The sequence below is a fragment of the Phyllobates terribilis genome, unplaced genomic scaffold (genome assembly GCF_046119375.1).
Source record: "Phyllobates terribilis strain yellow unplaced genomic scaffold, ASM4611937v1 Scaffold_5__5_contigs__length_657084704, whole genome shotgun sequence".
In the NCBI taxonomy this organism is placed as follows: Eukaryota; Metazoa; Chordata; class Amphibia; order Anura; family Dendrobatidae; genus Phyllobates; species Phyllobates terribilis.
Window position 1 is genome coordinate 416,630,254 of NW_027362765.1, and position 18,476 is coordinate 416,648,729.

The 18,476-nt window shown below is 47.1% G+C and overlaps 1 protein-coding gene across 3 annotated transcripts in view; it reads left to right on the plus strand.

Annotated features, from left to right (window-relative positions):
• The window catches only part of LOC141273397 (alpha-2-macroglobulin-like protein 1), a 302,764-nt gene that overhangs the window by 108,479 nt on the left and 175,809 nt on the right, over positions 1 to 18,476 (plus strand). For all 3 annotated transcript variants that reach the window (XM_073685165.1, XM_073685166.1, XM_073685167.1), the window contains exon 10: positions 18,068 to 18,174. In XM_073685165.1, coding sequence (XP_073541266.1) covers positions 18,068 to 18,174 — 107 coding nt within the window. The remainder of the gene's footprint in view (positions 1 to 18,067; positions 18,175 to 18,476) is intronic.

Here is an 18,476-nt window from a genome sequence, read left to right on the forward strand (position 1 = left end):
CCCAACCCTATTACCCCACTGCGACCGCTACAGGGCAGTGGGAAGAGCGAGGCTAAGTGCCAGAATTGGCGCATCCTAAGGATGCGCCATTTCTGGGGCGGCTGACGGCTGGTGTTTCTAGCCTGGGAGGGGGCCAATATTCATGGCACCCTTCCTGGGCTATTAATATCAGCCTCCAGCTGTCTGCCTAGCCTTTGCTAGCTATTAAAATAGGGGGGAACCCACGTCATATTTTTTGGGGGGTCCCCCATTTTAATAGCTAGTAAAGGCTAGGTATTCCGCTGGGGGCTGATATTAGTAGCCTGGGAAGCTCCGTGGGTATTACCCCCTTTCCAGGCTTCAAACATCTGCCCCAGCCGTCTGCTTAACCTCCGCTAGAGCCTAAAATTATGGGGACCCCCACGCCAATTTTTTTTTAAATAAATCCTTTATTTTAACACTAAATGACAAGTACAGTAATCAACACTGTCACTGTACTTCATATATATGTGACTGACATGTTTCTATCTATCTAATCTATGTGTGATTCTCTATTCCTTCTATTCTAAATTGTCAGGTACAGATGCTGAATTGCCAGCCGCCTTTTTTAAAGAGACAGTGCATGAAAACACTATTATTTTTTTAAATAAATCCTTTACACTAAATGACAAGTACAGTAAGCAACACTGTCACTGTACTTCGTATATATGTGGCTGACATGTTTCTATCTATCTAATCTATGTGTGAAGCTCTATTCTTTCGGTTCTAAATTGTCGGGTACCGGTGTATGCCGCTGCTGAATTGCCGGCTTTTCATGTTTCACTGTTGGCACTGTTCCCATCGATTTGGGCAATCACTGTAATGCCACAACCACCATGGCTGTGGCATTACAGTGAGTGGCAGACAATCCCTGCATGATTGGTGCTCAAAATAGCGCCAGACATGCAGGACACGCTTTTGGTGCACGAACAGTTATCGAACATAACCTCGAACAGCCGAATTTTTTGCAAATCGTTCGGGTTCGTCGAACAACTCGAACACCGCCCAAAACAGCTCGAATTTGAGATTGGCGAACAGTTCTAGTCGAACACCGCTCATCTCTAGTGCCTACCCTGTGGAATTCAACTCTGCACATGTTGCAGCGACTGTGGCAGCACCGACAAGCCCTGGTGCAATACGTTCTGACGTATAGCCTGGGCCAACGAGATCCAGAGGTGGGGCAAATCACGCTGGAGGAGTGGTCTCAGATCAGGGACCTATGCACCCTTCTGCACAGTTTTGAAATGGCGACGAAGATGTTTAGTGCTGACGATGCCATTATCAGCATGACTATTCCGGTGATTTACATGCTGGAGCACATGTTAAACAGTATTCGGAGTCAGGTGGTGGCACAAGAGGAGGTGGAGGAAGTAGAGGAGGAGGAGTTGTATGCGGAAGGGCTAACATCTGCAAGGTCCAGACGGTCGGCAGCACCAAGGCGGCAGGCATGTGAGGGTGGGGGAGATGGTTTTACCAGGGCGCATGGTAGCAGCCAAACTAGTGAGGAAGGTGCAGGAGCCCAGGAAAAAGTGGAGGACGAACTGATGGAAGACTCATCAGATGAGGGAGACCTAGATCACATTTCTGTTGTGCGAGGTTGGGGGGAGAGGACAGAGGAAGGAAGCATGATTGTTACCTCGCCACCAACACAACAGGGACTTGGTGCTCCTGGATGCGCAACACACATGAGTGCCTTCTTGCTGCACTACCTGCAACATGACCCTCGAATTGGGAGAATTAGAAATAATCCTGACTACTGGGTTGCCACACTGTTAGATCCCCGGTACAAAAGTAAATTTGCAGAAATTATTCCTGCCATAGAAAGGGATGCACGCATGCAGGAGTATCAGCAGAGACTGTTGCAGAATCTTACATGTGCTTTTCCACAAAACACCAGTGGAGCACGTTGTGAATCTCACAGTTCCAACTTGCCAACCGTGGGACCGTCAAGTGTTCAGCACTCAAACCGTAACAGAACCGCAGTATCTGCTGGTAACATCAATTTTGCGGAATCATTTCACCACTTTCTTAGCCCATCCTTTGCAAGGCCACAGGAGACAAGAAGTCTGACACATAGTCAACGCCTAGAGACGATGGTACAGGAGTATCTCCAAGTAAACATTGAAGCCATGACTGTGTCACTGGACCCTTGCTCTTTTTGGGCTTCCAATCTGGATAAATGGTCGGAGCTAGCCACTTACGCCTTGGAGATCTTGTCATGCCCCGCAGCCAGCGTTCTGTCTGAACGTGTGTTCAGCGCTGCTGGTGGTGTGCTGACAGATAAGCGCACGCGGCTCTCCACTGATAATGTAGACAGACTCACGTTCATAAAGATGAACAAATCATGGACCCGAAACGACTTTTCTACCCCTGTGTCATCCTGGGGAGAGTAAAAGCTTGATGATTGGTTAAAATCACCCTACCAACCGTTTTAAGCTTTCAAATTACTAATCATGTTTATCTGTATCTTGGCTGGAAAATAATTTGAGCTTTGTAGCAGTGTGCAGCACTGATTCTATTAGGCCATCTATAATAAGCTCCACCAAATTTAAAATTACTAATCATGTTTATCTGTATCTTGACTGGAAAATAATTTGGGCTTTGTAGCAGTGTGCAGCACTGATCCTATTAGGCCATCTATACTAAGCTCCACCAGATTTAAAATTAATAATAATTTTTAGCTGCATCTAGCCCGGAAAATAATTTTGGGGCTCCGAGATGCGCAAGTCACATAAGTGCCTTCTTGCTGCACTACCTGCAACATGACCCTCATATTGTCAGAATTCGAAGTAATCATGACTACTGGGTTGCCACACTCTTAGATCCCCCAAACTTTTCGATCAACCTTTTCATTTTAATAAAGACCAAAAACATGGTCATTTTTTAAATTATAAGCATTAGCAGGTTATTAGAAACTGAAATCAAACAGTTTTCAACTCAAAACTTTATTCTAGGTGATGTTACATTTTCACATAGGACCCCTTGTTCGAAAGGAGCTTCTGAACTCTCTCGTCCATTGAATTTGTCAGGTTTTGGATGGTTTCTGCTTCAATTGTTTTGCATGAGGACAGAATACCCTCCCAGAGCTGTTGCTTAGGTGTGAACTGCCTCCCGCCATCATAGACACTCCTTTTAATGATGCTCCAGAGGTTCTGAATGGGGTAGAGGTCAGGGGAGCATGGGGGTCACACCATAAGTTTGTCCCCTTTTATGCCCATATCAGCCAGAGATGCAGATGTTTTATGTGCAGCATGAGATGGTGCATTATCATGCAAAAAAATGATCTTGCTGTGAAATACACGGTTCTTCTTCTTGAACCATGGCAGGAAGTGCTGTTTGAGAAAATCCACATACATTATGGAGTTCATCTTTAGCGCCTTCAGGGATCCTAAAGGGGCTGACAATCTCTCTCCCCATGATTCCAGCCCAAAACATTACTCCACCTCCTCCTTGTTGGCGCTGTAGCCGTGTTTGCGTGGGGTGTCCATCAACCAGCCATCCTCCACTCCATCCATCTGGACCATCAAGCGCTGCACGGCACTCATCCATGAAAAAAACAGTTTTGAAATCAGTCTTCATGTAATGTTTGGCCCACTGGAGCCGTTTCTGCTTGTGTGAAGTGGATAGAGGCGGCGGTCGACAGGATGGCGTATGCACAGCTGCAAACCTCTGAAGGACCCTGCATCTTGTTGTTCGGGGGACGTTGAAGGCACCAGCAGCTTCAAAAACTTGTCTGCTGCTATGACAAGGCTTTTTTGCCGCTGCTCTTTTAACCTGACGTAATTGCCTGTAGGAAAGAGTCCTCAATTTGCCCTTATCAGCACGCACACGTGTGTACTGTGAATCAGCTACATACTTCTTGATTGCCAAGACACTTCATCCTGATCATCGCACAATGTTGATTGTAGTCATGCCTTGACCTAAACACTCCACAATTTGTTGCTTCTCAGCAGCCGACACATCCTTTTTCTTTCCCATTTTGGCAGAAAATGTAGGCTGCTTAATAATGTGAGACAGCCTTCTTAAGTAGTCTTGCCTTTCATTGGACACACCTGCCAAACTAATTAGCACAGGTGTCTGCAATTGCTTACAGTGATATAAAGAGCCCTGACACACATCACCATCAATGAGTTTAACTGACAAACAAACAAATTCTTCCCTTATCACTCCTAAACACTTTTTGCATAATAATTTGGAACACAGTGTACATGTGCTTTTCCACAAAACACCAGTGGTTCACGTAGTGAATCTTACAGTTCTAACTTGCCAACCGTGGTCTGTATGGAGTTGTTCAATAAAGGGCCCAAAATTAAGATAACATAGATGGGAGAGGTCTCTATGAATAGGAATTCCTAAGTATTTGATACCCTGTGAGGGCCAGGCAAAGGGAAAGTTGGACTGGATGGAATCCTATATGGATTTGGGGAGGGAGACATCGAGGGCCTCAGACTTCGCTGCATTGATTTTAAAATTTGACCATGTAACAAAGTGATCTATTTCAGCCATAACAGCATGGATGGATATATGTGATTGAGTGATATATACTAGGACATCATCAGCAAATAGAGAGCACTTGTACTCGGTGCCTCCCACCTCAATCCACCTAATATTGGGGTTATGGTGAATTGATGAGAGCAGGTGCTCCGTCACTAGGATGTATAAGAGAGGGGACAGAGGACATCCCTGCCTTGTCCCATTGGTGATTGTGAAAGGTGATGAAAATGTTCTGATGCACCCCCTGGGCCTTGGGACACCCGGAGCCGGACCCTTTTTGGTGGATGCTGGTGATTGTAGTCTTCGTGGCGGCGACCCGGTTCCGTGGCTCAGGGTGGTCAAACCAGTGGCGGAACTATTTATGTGGTTTTGATGTTTAAATGTCCGACTACGCCACCCGTGGATTGCGGTCAGAGTGAACCGCCGCTGCAGGGCAGACCGCTGAGGCTGGTGTTGTGGGTGCAGCAGAGCATAGCATAACTCCCCACGGGAGGAGTATAGCCTCAAGGCAGTGTATGCGGAGGATGGGGGTGATGGTGCAGGGCAGCAGCAGTAATGACACAGTGTTGCAGTCCAGGGCCTTTACTCACAGTTCTTATTATCCAGACCACGTCTGCAGGTAACGGCTGCCCACGTCGTACTGTGCTCACCAGGTGAGGGGCTCAGACAACTCCCAGATAACTTTGGAGCGCTTCACAGGACCCCCTTTGTGTGTCCTTTGTCTGGCCTTTCTTACCAACCCTTCTGTCCGGCTGCCTCGGGCCTCCTCTTGGTAAACTTGGCGCCAGTTTCCCTGACCCTATGTGGTGCCTTCCTAGCGGGTGTAGCGAGGGGCTGCGCCACATAAAATGTCACAGCCTCCGGTTTCTAGCTGAGGGTCGTTTCCTGCCTCCACTAGTTTCAGGGACCGGTCTCCCCCTTTGGCCTGACCCCTCCACGCAGGTGGATTCGGGCGTGCGGTGGCGACTCGCCCGTCCGCACCCCTGGGATCCCTTCATTCCTCGTTCCTGGAGCCTTCTCCGCTCCTCTTCCTTCCTTCTCCCTCTTCCAGGCCTGGGCCTCTGTTACTAGCCCCTGCTCCCTGCCACTTCTGCTCAGACTTCTCTGCACTGAACTAAGATGGTGCCCACCTTTTATACTCCCTTCTCAATGCACCCAGGAACTGCTTCCTCCCTGCTCCTGCACTACAGGGTTCCCCTTCCTCAGTGTTCCCTCCCCCCACTCCAGCCAGGGACAGGGACTGTCGTGCCCATCTCAGAGGCATATTGGTCGCCCTGCCCCACGGCAATGTGGTGTAATGCATGCAGGTGTCGGGTCCTGATCCACACTCCATCCTTACCTGAGAGTGAGATATCACACCTCTGGGTGAGGTGCAATACTTCTGTAGCAACCGAGCCCTCAGGGTGCTACAGTTCCATTTATCTTCAGCCTAGGTGACGTATTGTGATACAGGGCCGTGATTTTGGCTATAAAAGGGTCCCCTAGACCCCTACCCCAAGCTTTTTAAGAGAATCATATATGGCGTGCCAGGAGACTCTATGGAATGCTTTCTCAGGATCCAACGAGAGTATCTAATTACAAATTTTTAACTGCATCTAGCCCAGGAAATACTTTGTGCCTAGTAGCAGTGTCTGCTAGTCAGCGGATTATCCCGGCTGTTAAGCAAGCTACACCACCTGTAGTTTGGACACTTAATTTTTTCAAAGGAAATGCTTCGGGACCACGGGATACTCAGTGAAGAGCATCAGGAGGCACCCCAAGGCATAGGGGCTGTGACTGGCAGCAGGATGCCTTGCGGTGGACAGCCGAGCTCGATCTTATAAAAGCTTTTTAACTGCAGCAGCTTTAGTGGACGCTACTGGAGCTGGAATTACACGGCTGCTGGCATGAGACTTGCCCTCCAATAGATCCTTGTAAATGGATTTAAAGTGTATTCATTCAAATTAGAGAGACAATTTAAATTAAAAAGCTTAGAGCTGCCTCCACCACAGGGGGGCTCGCTCGACCCACCAGCGGACAGGCACCAGTATTGGGAGAGGGGGGCTGGCCGTCAGGGTTCACCGCGGCTCTGGCACAAACCCGGCGACACGGAGGTGGCACGGGCAGGAGCGGACTGAACGTGTCGGCTTCTCACTTTTTGGATTTTAGAAGGGCATGACATGCCTATATCTGTGTCTCCCCCTCCTTTTACTCCTCCACCTCTTTTCTTTTCGCATGACTATATGTACTTGTCACTTTTCCATGTGTTAGTTGTGTCTTCTGAGCAGTTTGTCAGCTTTTGGACACCTTTGAAGGTGTTTTCTATGTGTTTTTGTTTGCCTGCCATTGGTTTTAACGGTGTTCGAAGGTGTTCGACGAACAGTTCGACTAACAGTTCGGCGAACACATGGGTGTTCGACGAACCGAACCGAACTCGAACACTACGGGGGTGGCTCAACACTACTTTCAACCAAGAGAAATGCATTCACTGGGAAATGTCATTTTAACTTTTTCCAATCTTATCTGGTCATGTGGTGTGTGACACATCATCAGACACATGCATACAGTGCAGAAAAGACATGGGAACAGCATGGGGAAGACCCCTGGAAGCATCTCTGACTCCCAGGTCACTGCCTAAAAGTATGCCTATCATAAGTGATCCTTGGCGCTTGCGAAGATGCCTTCCGCCATGCACCTGTCGTTGCAGACTTCCACCATCCACGTCCTTGTCCCAGTGCAGCTTTCAGTTGTCCCTACCCCATTCCTTGGAATACAACCGGGTATCCATACTCGGTCCCCAGCCACCACTATTTGTCCCGGTGTCGTCTCCGCCTTCCACAAGCACGGGTCCCACAACATTACCTGTGCCCTCCCCAGTGCACTTACTGGGAAGGACCGCCAAACCACAAACACATGGACAGGTGAATGTGGCCAGGGATGGTACGGAGGCAGTCCACAGCTTTTTTTGCTGAGTTGTATTTCATCACAGCCATATTCTTTAGCTTGGTGAAAGAACTTGGGAAACCATATCTACCCAGATGTCATTTCTCTCAGGAAGTCCTCTAAAGCTGCTTTCACTTGAAATGTGGCCTTTTAGGCTCGTGGAGGCGGAAGCTTTTCATAACCTCACGCCGGCGGCAGCCGGGTGTCCATACTCGGTCCCCAGCCGCCACTATTTCTCCCGGTATCGTCTCCGCCTTCCACAAGCACAGGTCCCACAACATTATCTGTGCCCTCCCCAGTGCACTTACTGGGAAGGACCGCCTAACCACAAACACATGGACAGGTGAATATGGCCAGTCCACAGCTTTTTTTTGCTGAGAGTTGTATTTCACCACAGCCATATTCTTTAGCTCGGTGAAAGGACTGGCATAGAGGGAACCGTTTCTACTCTGGGTGTCATTTCTCCCAGGAAGTCCTCTAATGCAGATTGTTGCAGAAGCAATGGCAGCCCGTCCAACATCAACTCGCACTCGTCGGTGGTGCTTTGACACACACACATCTTTTTTTGTGCATTTAATTTCATGACTACAGAGTAGGGCAATGGCCTGATCTGCAATGCAGTTTGAGAAATAATATGCATAAGCACATCCGATCCACATTAAAAAAGCAGCCATAGAGTGTCCGGGAACCTTCCCCCACACTTTTCTTAGCCAGGGCTTGTTCTCAGCAGGGTAGGACAGACCCACCAGAAAACCGGAGACTCCTCCGGTGGGCCCTGCCTTCTCCTTCAAGATAGTTCCTAGTGCCGAGGTGAAACCATGATGATGATAGAGGCCACCATCTGCTTAGTTTTCTGTTACTTTGAATGCAACCGCAAGTATGCAGCCAACCAGCCACCCACCCACAGGCTGCAATACTAAACTGCCAGATTTCTGGGCAGCTGCTTGCACTTGAAATGTGGCCTTTTAGGCTCGTGGAGGTGGAAGCTTTTCACAACCTCATGCCTCATGCCCCGTGTCCATACTCGGTCCCCAGCCGTCACTATTTCTCCCGGTGTTGTCTCCACCCTCCTACAAGTGCGGGTCCCTGAACATTACTGAACATTACTGCTGGTACTTTTCTGTGGGAATTTGCTTGCCTCCTACCAGCCTGGAATATTTCTAGTAAACTAGGGTACGACGCCATGGTATTAGCACTGCCCCCAGTACCAGTAGCGGAGCCATCCCCAATTTCCTTCTCAGGAATTTTATTTGGTAGACTGAGTGTCTGCCCAAATACATTAGTTTCTCACAAAGGAGCTGAAGATAGAGTGGCAGTAGGTGCAAGTTTCTCCAGACTGTTAGATATTAGAGGGTGAACGGCAACACATTGGATCAGTGGTTAGCACTAAAGCCTTGTAGCGCTGAGATCCTGGGTTCAAATTCCAGCAAGGACAACATCTGCAAGGACTTTGTATGTTTTCCCCGTGTTTGCGTTGGTTTCCACCTCAGTAAAAAAGCTGCCATAGAGTGTCCGGGAACCTTCCCACACACTTTTCTTAGCCAGCACTGCTTCTCGACAGGGTTGGACGTTCTCACCAGAGAATCCTCTGGTGTGCCCTGGCTTCTACATCAGGAGAGTTCATGATAGCGCTAACTTTGCAGCTGCTATGGGGCTCTTGAGTGGGGGAGAAAGGTGAGCCCTCAGAATCAAATCCTCTGGTGGGCACAATGTTTTTCAATCTGAAACAGCTTCTCAGTGGGAGTTGTATTTCACCACAGCCATATTCTTTAGCTCGGTGAAAGGACTGGCATAGAGATAAACTGTATCTACTCCGGCTGTTATTTCTCAGTCACCAGGTTCCACCCATTGTCACACACGACCATGCCTGGCTGTATGTTCAGCGGTGAGAGCCACAGATCAGGCTGCAGTGTTACAGCTTTCAACAACTCTGCAGCTCTGGGCGGTTTGTCCACCAAGGATTAAGCATGTTATCTTCAGCACAGCCTGTTGCCAAGGCAGTGCTGCAGTGCTTTCAGCTTATGACTGATGTGGTCATTTCGGAGATGGAGGAGGAGGTGCAAGAGCTGAACAATGTGATTACTTTGAGGTTACATTGGCGACTCTGTTTTTTATACTAAAGAAAGATCCTACTGTTTTGTTTTTTTTTACGTTATTTTTTTAAGACAAATGCATTCACCGTGAAATGTAATTTTAACATTTTACAACCTTATCTGGCAATGTGGTGTGTGACACATCATCAGACACATCCTGTTTCATTTATGATGGAGGGACTCTAAAAGGCCAGCAGTCGGCCCTCGCTATTGTTAGAGAGCCATCAGCCGGCTATGCTTTGTTGTTCCCATTAGGGTCTCCTATACTGTTATTGCGTATGCAGTGACTGCAAGGGTTGCCAAAAATCGGATGCAACCCAATACCCCTCTGAAGAGACATAGAGGAGGGTCTCAGTACAAAAAATGCTCCCATTATAAAGGAGCAGGTCTCCTCTAGTGATAATGCCCATGCTGTGACTGCAAGGGCTGCCAAAATTTGGGAAAAGTACGACTTGTTCCTATTAGAAAGGAGAGGGTCTGCTATACAGTTGTAGGGTATGCAGTGAGTCCAACGGCTGAACAAATTTAGGAAAAACCCCACTAAGAATTTAAAGACACATAAAGCAGTGCCACAGTAACGACAAATTCCCATTAGAAAGGAGAGAGTCTGCTATACAGTTAGAGGGTATGCAGTGAGTCCAACGGTTGACCAAATTTAGGAAAAACGCCACTAACAATTTAAAGACACATAGAGCAGGGCCACAGTAACGACAAATTACCATTAGAAAGGAGAGGGTCTCCCACAGTGTTGGCCTATGCAGTGAATGCAAGGGCTGCCAAAAATTGGGAGGCACTCCAATGCCCCTTGGAAGAGACTTAAAGGACCACATAAAAAGGAGGATAAGGAGGAGGACACAAGTAAATATCCAAAATAAGAAAGTGTATACCCATGTGTGAGTGTGAAGAGGTGCATGGGAATACACCTCCCAAAAAAAGACACTAGATTTGAGTTTATGTTACACTGCTATCATTCGGAGGTGTTGAGAAGTCTGGTCCAATCCAGCCCTTGTTCATTTTAATAAGAGTCAGCCTGTCAGCATTTTCAGTTGACAGGCGGATGCGCTTATCAGTTATAATTCCACCAGCAGCATTAAAAACCCTCTCTGATAAAACGCTAGCGGCAGGGCAGGCCAGGACCTCCAAGGCGTAGAGAGCCAGTTCATTCCATGTATCCAGCTTGGATATCCAATAATTATAAGGCACAGAGGAATCACACAGGATGTTGGTACAATCGGCAAGGTACTCTCTCAGCATCTTCCCAAACTTTGCACTCCTAGTGAGAGTACCCCGCACCTCAGGGCCTGTGCGATGGGAGGGTCTGAGCAAACTGTCCCAGAACTTTGACAGTGTTCCCCTGCCTCTGATGGATTGTATTTGTGTCTCTCTCGCCTGTAGTCCTTGGTTGTCCAACGAACTGTGACCTCTGCCGCCAGAGTTTTCAGATGGAATTTTTTTAATAGTTCCTCAACAAGGGCCTTCTAGTACTGCCCCATTTTTGTAGACCTGTCCGCCTCAGGAATATGAGATATAAAGTTCTCCTTGTAGCTTGGGTCTAGAAGTGTCACCAACCAGTAATGACTGTTACCCAAAAGTTTGAGAACGCGAGGGTCATGGGAAAGGCAGCGTAACATAAACTCATCCATGTGTGCCAGACTGCTAACAGGCAAGACTTTCGTGTCTTCACCAAGAGGATGACTGACCATGCTCTCCTCCTCCTACACCTCCTCCTTGCTGTCCTCTGGCCATCCACGCTGAACAAACGGTATGACAGTTGTGCAGGTTGTACCATCTATAGCGCATGAAACTAGCTCCTGTTCTTCCTCCTCCTCTTCCTCATTGTCACACAATCCACTTTGGGATGCGATGAGGCATGGCTGTGCGTAATCACCCTGTATGGTTCATAGCTCCATCTCATCGTGCTCTGCCTGGAATGCATCCTCTTTGATTGTGAGCAGATAGCGTTTTAGAAGACAGAGAAGCGGGATGGTGACGCTAATTATGGCGTCATCGCCGCTCACCATCTTCCCGGCTTCCACTATGTTAACCCAGTGTGCCATCAGAGAGATGTACCGTCCCTGCCCATAAGCACTTGTCAACGTGTCCATGTTTAGGTGGACTTTCCCGGTAACTGCGTTGTTGAGGGCATGGCTAATGTTTTGGGACACGTGCTTGTGTAACGCAGGGACGGCACACCGGGAGAAATAGTGGTGGCTGGGGACCGAGTATCGAGGGACGGCCGCTGCCATCAGGTTGAGGAATGCTTCCATCTCCACGAGCCAAAAAGGCAACATTTTGAGTGCAAGCAGTCGTGAAATGTGGGAATTTAGTAGTGTGGCCTGTGGGGCGTTGGCTGCGTATTTGCGCTTACGTTCCAAGGACTGGGGTATGGACAACTGAACGCTGCACTGGGACAAGGCTGTGGACGTGCTTCCTGATCCTGCTACTTGAGAGTGTGCAACTACAGGTGCAGGGCAGGAGGCATCTTCGCATGCACCATGGACAACAGCGGAATAAGCAATGGTGCCGCCCGCAGACACTGCTCCTGGACCCTGGGGTTCGGCCCACAAAGTCAGGTGCTTTTCTGCCATGTGCCTGATCATACTGGTGGTGGTCAGGCTGGTCATTTTGCCACCCTGCTGATGCTGGCCTGGCAGGTGGTGCAAATGGCCTTTTTGGGGTTATCGGCAGTCTTTAAAAAACAACCAGACTCGGGAAGACCTAATAGTTGTACTGGAAACTTCCTTCATTTTGGTGTTACAGGGAACGGTTGCCTCCCTTCTTTCTGCGGCCACCACACTGCTTCTTCCTGCCTGTTGTGGTGCTCTGCCTCCCTCCCCCTGTGTGCTGCTGTCTTCGCTCTGCATGTCATCCTGTCAGGTTGGGTCAGTTACTATATTATCCACCACATCGTCTTCCACTTTGGCACCCTGGTCCTCCTCCTGGCTTTCTGGCAATTGTGTCTCATCATCGTCCACCTTTTGTGACACTTTCCCACTGTCGCGTTCGTGTGACCGTGGCTGCTCAAATATTTGGGCATTGCTATATGCGATCTCCTCTTCCCTCGCTTCAAGTGAACTGGGCGTGAGGCCCGAATCTATAAATGGAAAAGTGAACAGCTCTTCAGAGTGTCCAAGTGTGTGATCAGTTGTCTCTGGGCACTCGGCATGGTGGGAGGAAGGAGGTTCAGGGTGAGGAATATGCGGTCCAGACTCACAGCTACTGAGACTTGACCGTGTGGAAGACAAGGTGGTCGTGGTGGTGGCTAAGTGACTGGAAGCATTATCTGCTATTCAGCCAATAACTTTTTCACACAGCTCTCGGTTCAATAGTGGTGTTCTGCGGTCCCCTATTAATTGGGACAGGAAGGTCGAGCAAGAAGATGTGGGTGTTTGTAGTGGCACAATTTCAGCTTGCCCACAACCTCGGCCTCTGCATACACCATCAACATCACGTCCAGTTCCCCGTCCCTTGCCACTTGCCTTGCCCATTTTAAATGGAGATCATTTGTGATGCTCACAGCCCTCCCTGAGAAATGGGGTTTTACTCGGAGCCAGGTCAGTGTAGGTGTCTCGGGGTTGCAGTCGTGGCCCGGACCCGGTCCGTGCCCAGGGCGGTCACATAAAAGATTTAATGGGCTTTCAGGGTTGAGTGGTATATGCCGACTACGCCACCTACGGTTTCCGGTGATAGACACCAGCACTGCTTCAGTCCGCTGAGGCCGGTGTTTAAAGGCAGCTTAGATGGGACAGCTCCCCGCAGGCGGAGCAGGCCTCAGGGCAGTGTGTTTAGGAATGGTCGGTGCAGTGCCGCGCAGGAAATGACAGGCTGAAGCGGAGTGTGAAGTCATCCAGGGTTTTTTACTCACATTAAGATGTACTTTAGCCGCAAAGCTTCCCTCTGCTCCTTACGGCGTACTGAGGCCACCGGGAAGGGGGTCCAGCACTTTCCAGGTAGATCAGGAGCACCTGTCGAGACCCCTCTGGTGTGTGTTCCACTCCTTGGTGAGTTCTCCCACTAAGTCTTCTCCTGACTGTATGTGTGGTTAGAACTAGGTGTAAGGCCGGGTCCCACTGGATAAACGCAGGTAGAGAGTTACAGGTGGCGTATGCCGCTCCGTCCGTATCCCTCCTGGGATCCACTAAGCCTCCGGGCTTCTCCGTCTGAGACGTAAAGTAACAGAGTCAGATATCGGGGGCCGGTCACCCCTCTTGCAGCAGGAGTCCCTCTGGCTAGGCCAGAGTAAGAAATACCGGTGGCATATGCCGCTCCGTCCGTATCCCCCTGGGATTCTTTTGCCTGTGGAGCTTGTCTCCTCTGCTCCCCTCCAGGCCTTCTTAGGTAGGGACCTTGACTGGGTAGAGGCAGTGGTTAACTCTGACCCGCTTCTCACCTCAAGGCCAGAGAACGAGGATCGTGTATCTTCAGTCGGATGAGGTCTACTACTGAACTCTGGTGGGTCACCACAATCAGAGACGGAGACCGCAATCACTGATGAAGATCACAATCAAAGACCTTGAACCTAAGATGGCTGCAGATTAAATATGAATTAGTAAGTGTACCCTAAAAGTGTGTCCTCCACCCTCACCCACTACATGGTTCCCCCTATCTTTGGTTCCCCCCATCCCCTCTATCCCGGGCCGGGGCAGCACCCTGGTGCATTTAGGCCCCCTTCAGAACAGGAGTGGTGTAGTGTTGAATGGTGAAGTAGAGTCCTGAGAAGTGCTCCATCCTTACCTGGAAGAGGAGATACCACACCTCAAGCTGAGGTGCAGTACCCCTGTGACGAATGAACCCTCAGGGGCACCACATTATCTTCCACGCTCACTACAAATGACTGAATTTGGAGCGAACTTATATGTGATCCATGTGACGGACAAACCACAGTTTTAAATACCTGGCCTGTAGGTAACTATTTTGAAAAGCAAACTGGTGTCAATTGCTTCACTGACACACTAAAAAAAATTTTAATGGAGGCCAGAAATGGCAGTATTTTCTGAAAACGTATATGTGATTTGTGTGATGGAGAAAACACAGTTTTAAATACCTGGCCTGTAGGTAACTATTTTGAACAGCAAACTGGTGTCAATTGCATCACTGACACACTGAGATAAATTTTTAATGGAGGTCAGAAATGGCAGTATTTTCTGAAAATGTATATGTGATCCATGTGACAACACAGTTTTAAATACCTGGCCTGTAGATAACTATTTTGAACAGCAAACTTGTGTCAAAAACTTTGTTGACACACTGAAACATTTTTTTTGTATTTTCAGCGCAATTATATGTGATCCGTGTGACGGACAAACCACAGTTTTAAATAGCTGGATTTTTAGTGCTGTAATATGGAAAGGACCTGACTGTATTCTGCAGTGCCAACAAGCAAATGGCGCAAAAAAACTGTGTTCTCTTGAAGCAAATAATGAAGATTAAGATCCAAAAAAAATATTCCTGGCCCCTGAGACCTGGGCCTCTTTCTAGAAATATCTAACAGCAGCAGTAGACAGAACTGTAATGGAGCCTCTTGTGCTATATGCACTGCAGTCTGATATATACCCTGCCTGCCTATATACACTGCCTGCCTGACATCTCTGCAGATGGATTAGTTCTCAAAAGGACTGTTTGTTGAGATGGATATGTGTCTCTAGTATAGTTTGGTACACCTACAGTACAGACCAAAAGTTTGGACACACCTCATTTAAAGATTTTTCTGTATTTTCATGACTATGAAAACTGTACATTCACACTGAAGGAATCAAAACTATGAATTAACACATGTGGATTTATATACTTAACAAAAAAGTGTGAAACAACTGAAAATATGTCTTATATTCTAGGTTCTTCAAAGTAGCCACCTTTTGCTTTGATGACTGCTTTTCACACTCTTGGTATTTTCTTGATGAGCTTCAAGAGGTAGTCACCGGATATGGTCTTCCAACAATCTTGAAGGAGTTCCCAGAGATGCTTAGCACTTCTTGGCCCTTTTGCCTTCACTCTGTGGTCCAGCTCACCCCAAACCATCTCGATTGGGTTCAGGTCTGGTGACTGTGGAGGCCAGGTCATCTGGCGTAGCACCCCATCACTCTCCTTCTTGGTCAAATAGCCCTTACACAGCCTGGAGGTGTGTTTGGGGTTATTGTCCTGTTGAAAAATAAATGATGCTCCAACTAAACACAAACCGGATGAAATAGCATGCCGCTGCAAGATGCTGTGGTAGCCATTCTGGTTCAGTATGCCCTCAATTTTGAATAAATCCCCAACAGTGTCACCAGCAAAGCACCCCAACACCATCACACCTCCTCCTCCATGCTTCACGGTGGGAACCAGGCATGTAGAGTCCATCCGTTCACCTTTTATGCATCGCACAAAGACACTGTGGTTGGAACCAAAGATCTCAAATTTGGACTCATCAGACCAAAGCACAGGTTTCCACTGGTCTAATGTCCATTCCTTGTGTTCTTTAGCCCAAACAACTCTCTTCTGCTTGTTGCCTGTCCTTAGCAGTGGTTTCCTAGTAGCTATTTTACCATGAAGGCCTGCTGCACAAAGTCTCCTCTTAACAGTTGTTATAGAGATGTGTCTGCTGCTAGAACTCTGTATGGCATTGACCTGGTCTCTAATCTGAGCTGCTGTTAACCTGCGATTTCTGAGGCTGGTGACTCGGATAAACTTATCCTCAGAAGCAGAGGTGACTCTTGGTCTTACTTTCCTGGTGCGGTCCTCATGTGAACCAGTTTCTTTGTAGCGCTTGATGGTTTTTGCAACTGCACTTGGGGACACTTTCAAAGTTTGCCCGATTTTTCGGACTGACTGACCTTCATTTCTTAAAGTAATGATGGCCACTCGTTTTTCTTTACTTAGAATTTGTATTATGGCAAGAAAAAAGCAGCTAACAGTTTATTCAGTAGGACTATCAGCTGTGTATCCACCAGACTTCTGCACAACACAACTGATGGTCCCAACCCCATTTTTAAGGCAAGAAATCCCACTTATTAAACCTGACAGGGCACACCTGTGAAGCAAAAACCATTTCCGGTGACTACCTCTTGAAGCTCATCAAGAGAATGCCAAGAGTGTGCAAAGCAGTCATCAAAGCAAAAGGTGGCTACTTTGAAGAACCTAGAATATAAGACATATTTTCAGTTGTTTCACATTTTTTTGTTAAGTATATAATTCCACATGTGTTATCATAGTTTTGATGCCTTCAGTGTGAATGTACAATTTTCAAAGTCATGAAAATACAGAAAAATCTTTAAATGAGATGGTGTGTCCAAACTTTTGGTCTGTACTGTACACAAACTAGAAACAAGCAAATCTCTCCCTAACTCAGCAGCATCTCTCTCTACACTGTCTGATTCCGGAGTGACTGTGACGAGCATGACGGCACCAGGTCTGATATAGACCTGATGATGCTGTGCGGCCAGCCAATCACTGTAATGCCACAACCAACATGGTTACAACATTACAGTGAGTGGCAGGTAATGTTCATTCTAAAGAGCGCCAAACATGCAGGGAGGAGACCCGAGCTCCCGCCGAGCAACCCCGGAAATACTCGGCGAGCGCCGAGCATCTCGAGCAATGAGATGCTCGGGCGAGCGCCAAGCAGTAGCGAACATGCTCGCTCATCACTAGTCATTGTCCATCTGTACTGTGAAGAGCTGTCCAAACTGCGAAAGCAACCAAGGCGTTTTTAAGGCAAAAAAATTGAATATTCTGCAATGGCCGAGCTATTCACCAGATCGCAACCCCATTGAGCATGCATTTCCAAGCTTAACACAAAACTTAAGGCAGAAAGACCCACCAACAAGCAACAACTGAAGTCAGCTGCAATAAAGGCCTGACAAAGCATCACAAAGGAGGAAACCTAGCATTTGGTGACATCCATGGTTTCCAGACTTCAGGCAGTCATTGCCTGGGAAGGATTCTCTTCAAAGTATTAAAAAAAAAACATTTTATTTATGGTAAAGTTAATTTGCCCAGATACTTTTGAGCCCCTGAAATGAGGAGGCTTTGTAGAAAAATGGTTGCAATTCCTAAGCATTTTGCAAGATATTTTGGTTCAACCCTATTCATTAAACCTGAAAGTCTTCACTTCAATTTTATCTCAGTTGTTTCAGTTTAAAACAAAATTAGTAGTATGCATAGCCCAAATCATGAAGATTTGGTCACTGTCCAAATAATTTTGGACATATCTGTACATACAGTATATATAGAGCTCTCTGCACATGTGTGGGAACAGCTGTGCATTCTGATCTTACTGGCAGGTTGTGGTCACTATCTTAGTTGGGACACTAAATCCTTATTTTTTCTATACAAAAACCATAATCAAACATTCCTCCTGTTCTATCAGCTAGTAGGGTGAAGCATTTCTCCATATGTTTTGTTGCTGAAAGGACTAAGAGAAAACAGATTTACATTAGAAATCTTTACAGCTTCAGCCATAGACTAAAATTATAGTAATGAACACCTCCAATGTCACTAATTATAATACTTGAACAAAGGTTGCTTTTCTTCCCTCCAAAAATATGTATTTATTGTTTTAGGTCATAGTGAAAAAGCATCCGCTGTTGTCTACGGTACACAAAGTAAACCAATTGAATTTATGGAATGTAAAAATTATTACGTTAGTGGATCTCCATTTCATTGCAAGGTAAGGTAAAAGCAAGAGAATAACTCTATATTTCATGAGAGAGAAAATAAATGCTTTACTTATGTGGTTATGATGTAATACAATATAATTATATAATATATTATATATTCCTCTATGAAAGAGCCAATAAAAATATGAGATGATCACATTGCAGAAATGTGTGACCTTGGAATCCTCTACAGGTATAAGGATTAAAGAGCTTCATAGCATTCTGAAACCTCTTTGCTATTGCTCAGAGCTTAAAGGGGTTGTCCAGGGTTTTTTCCTATTTTTTTTGTGTACCTAGGCTGCAGAATACTGAC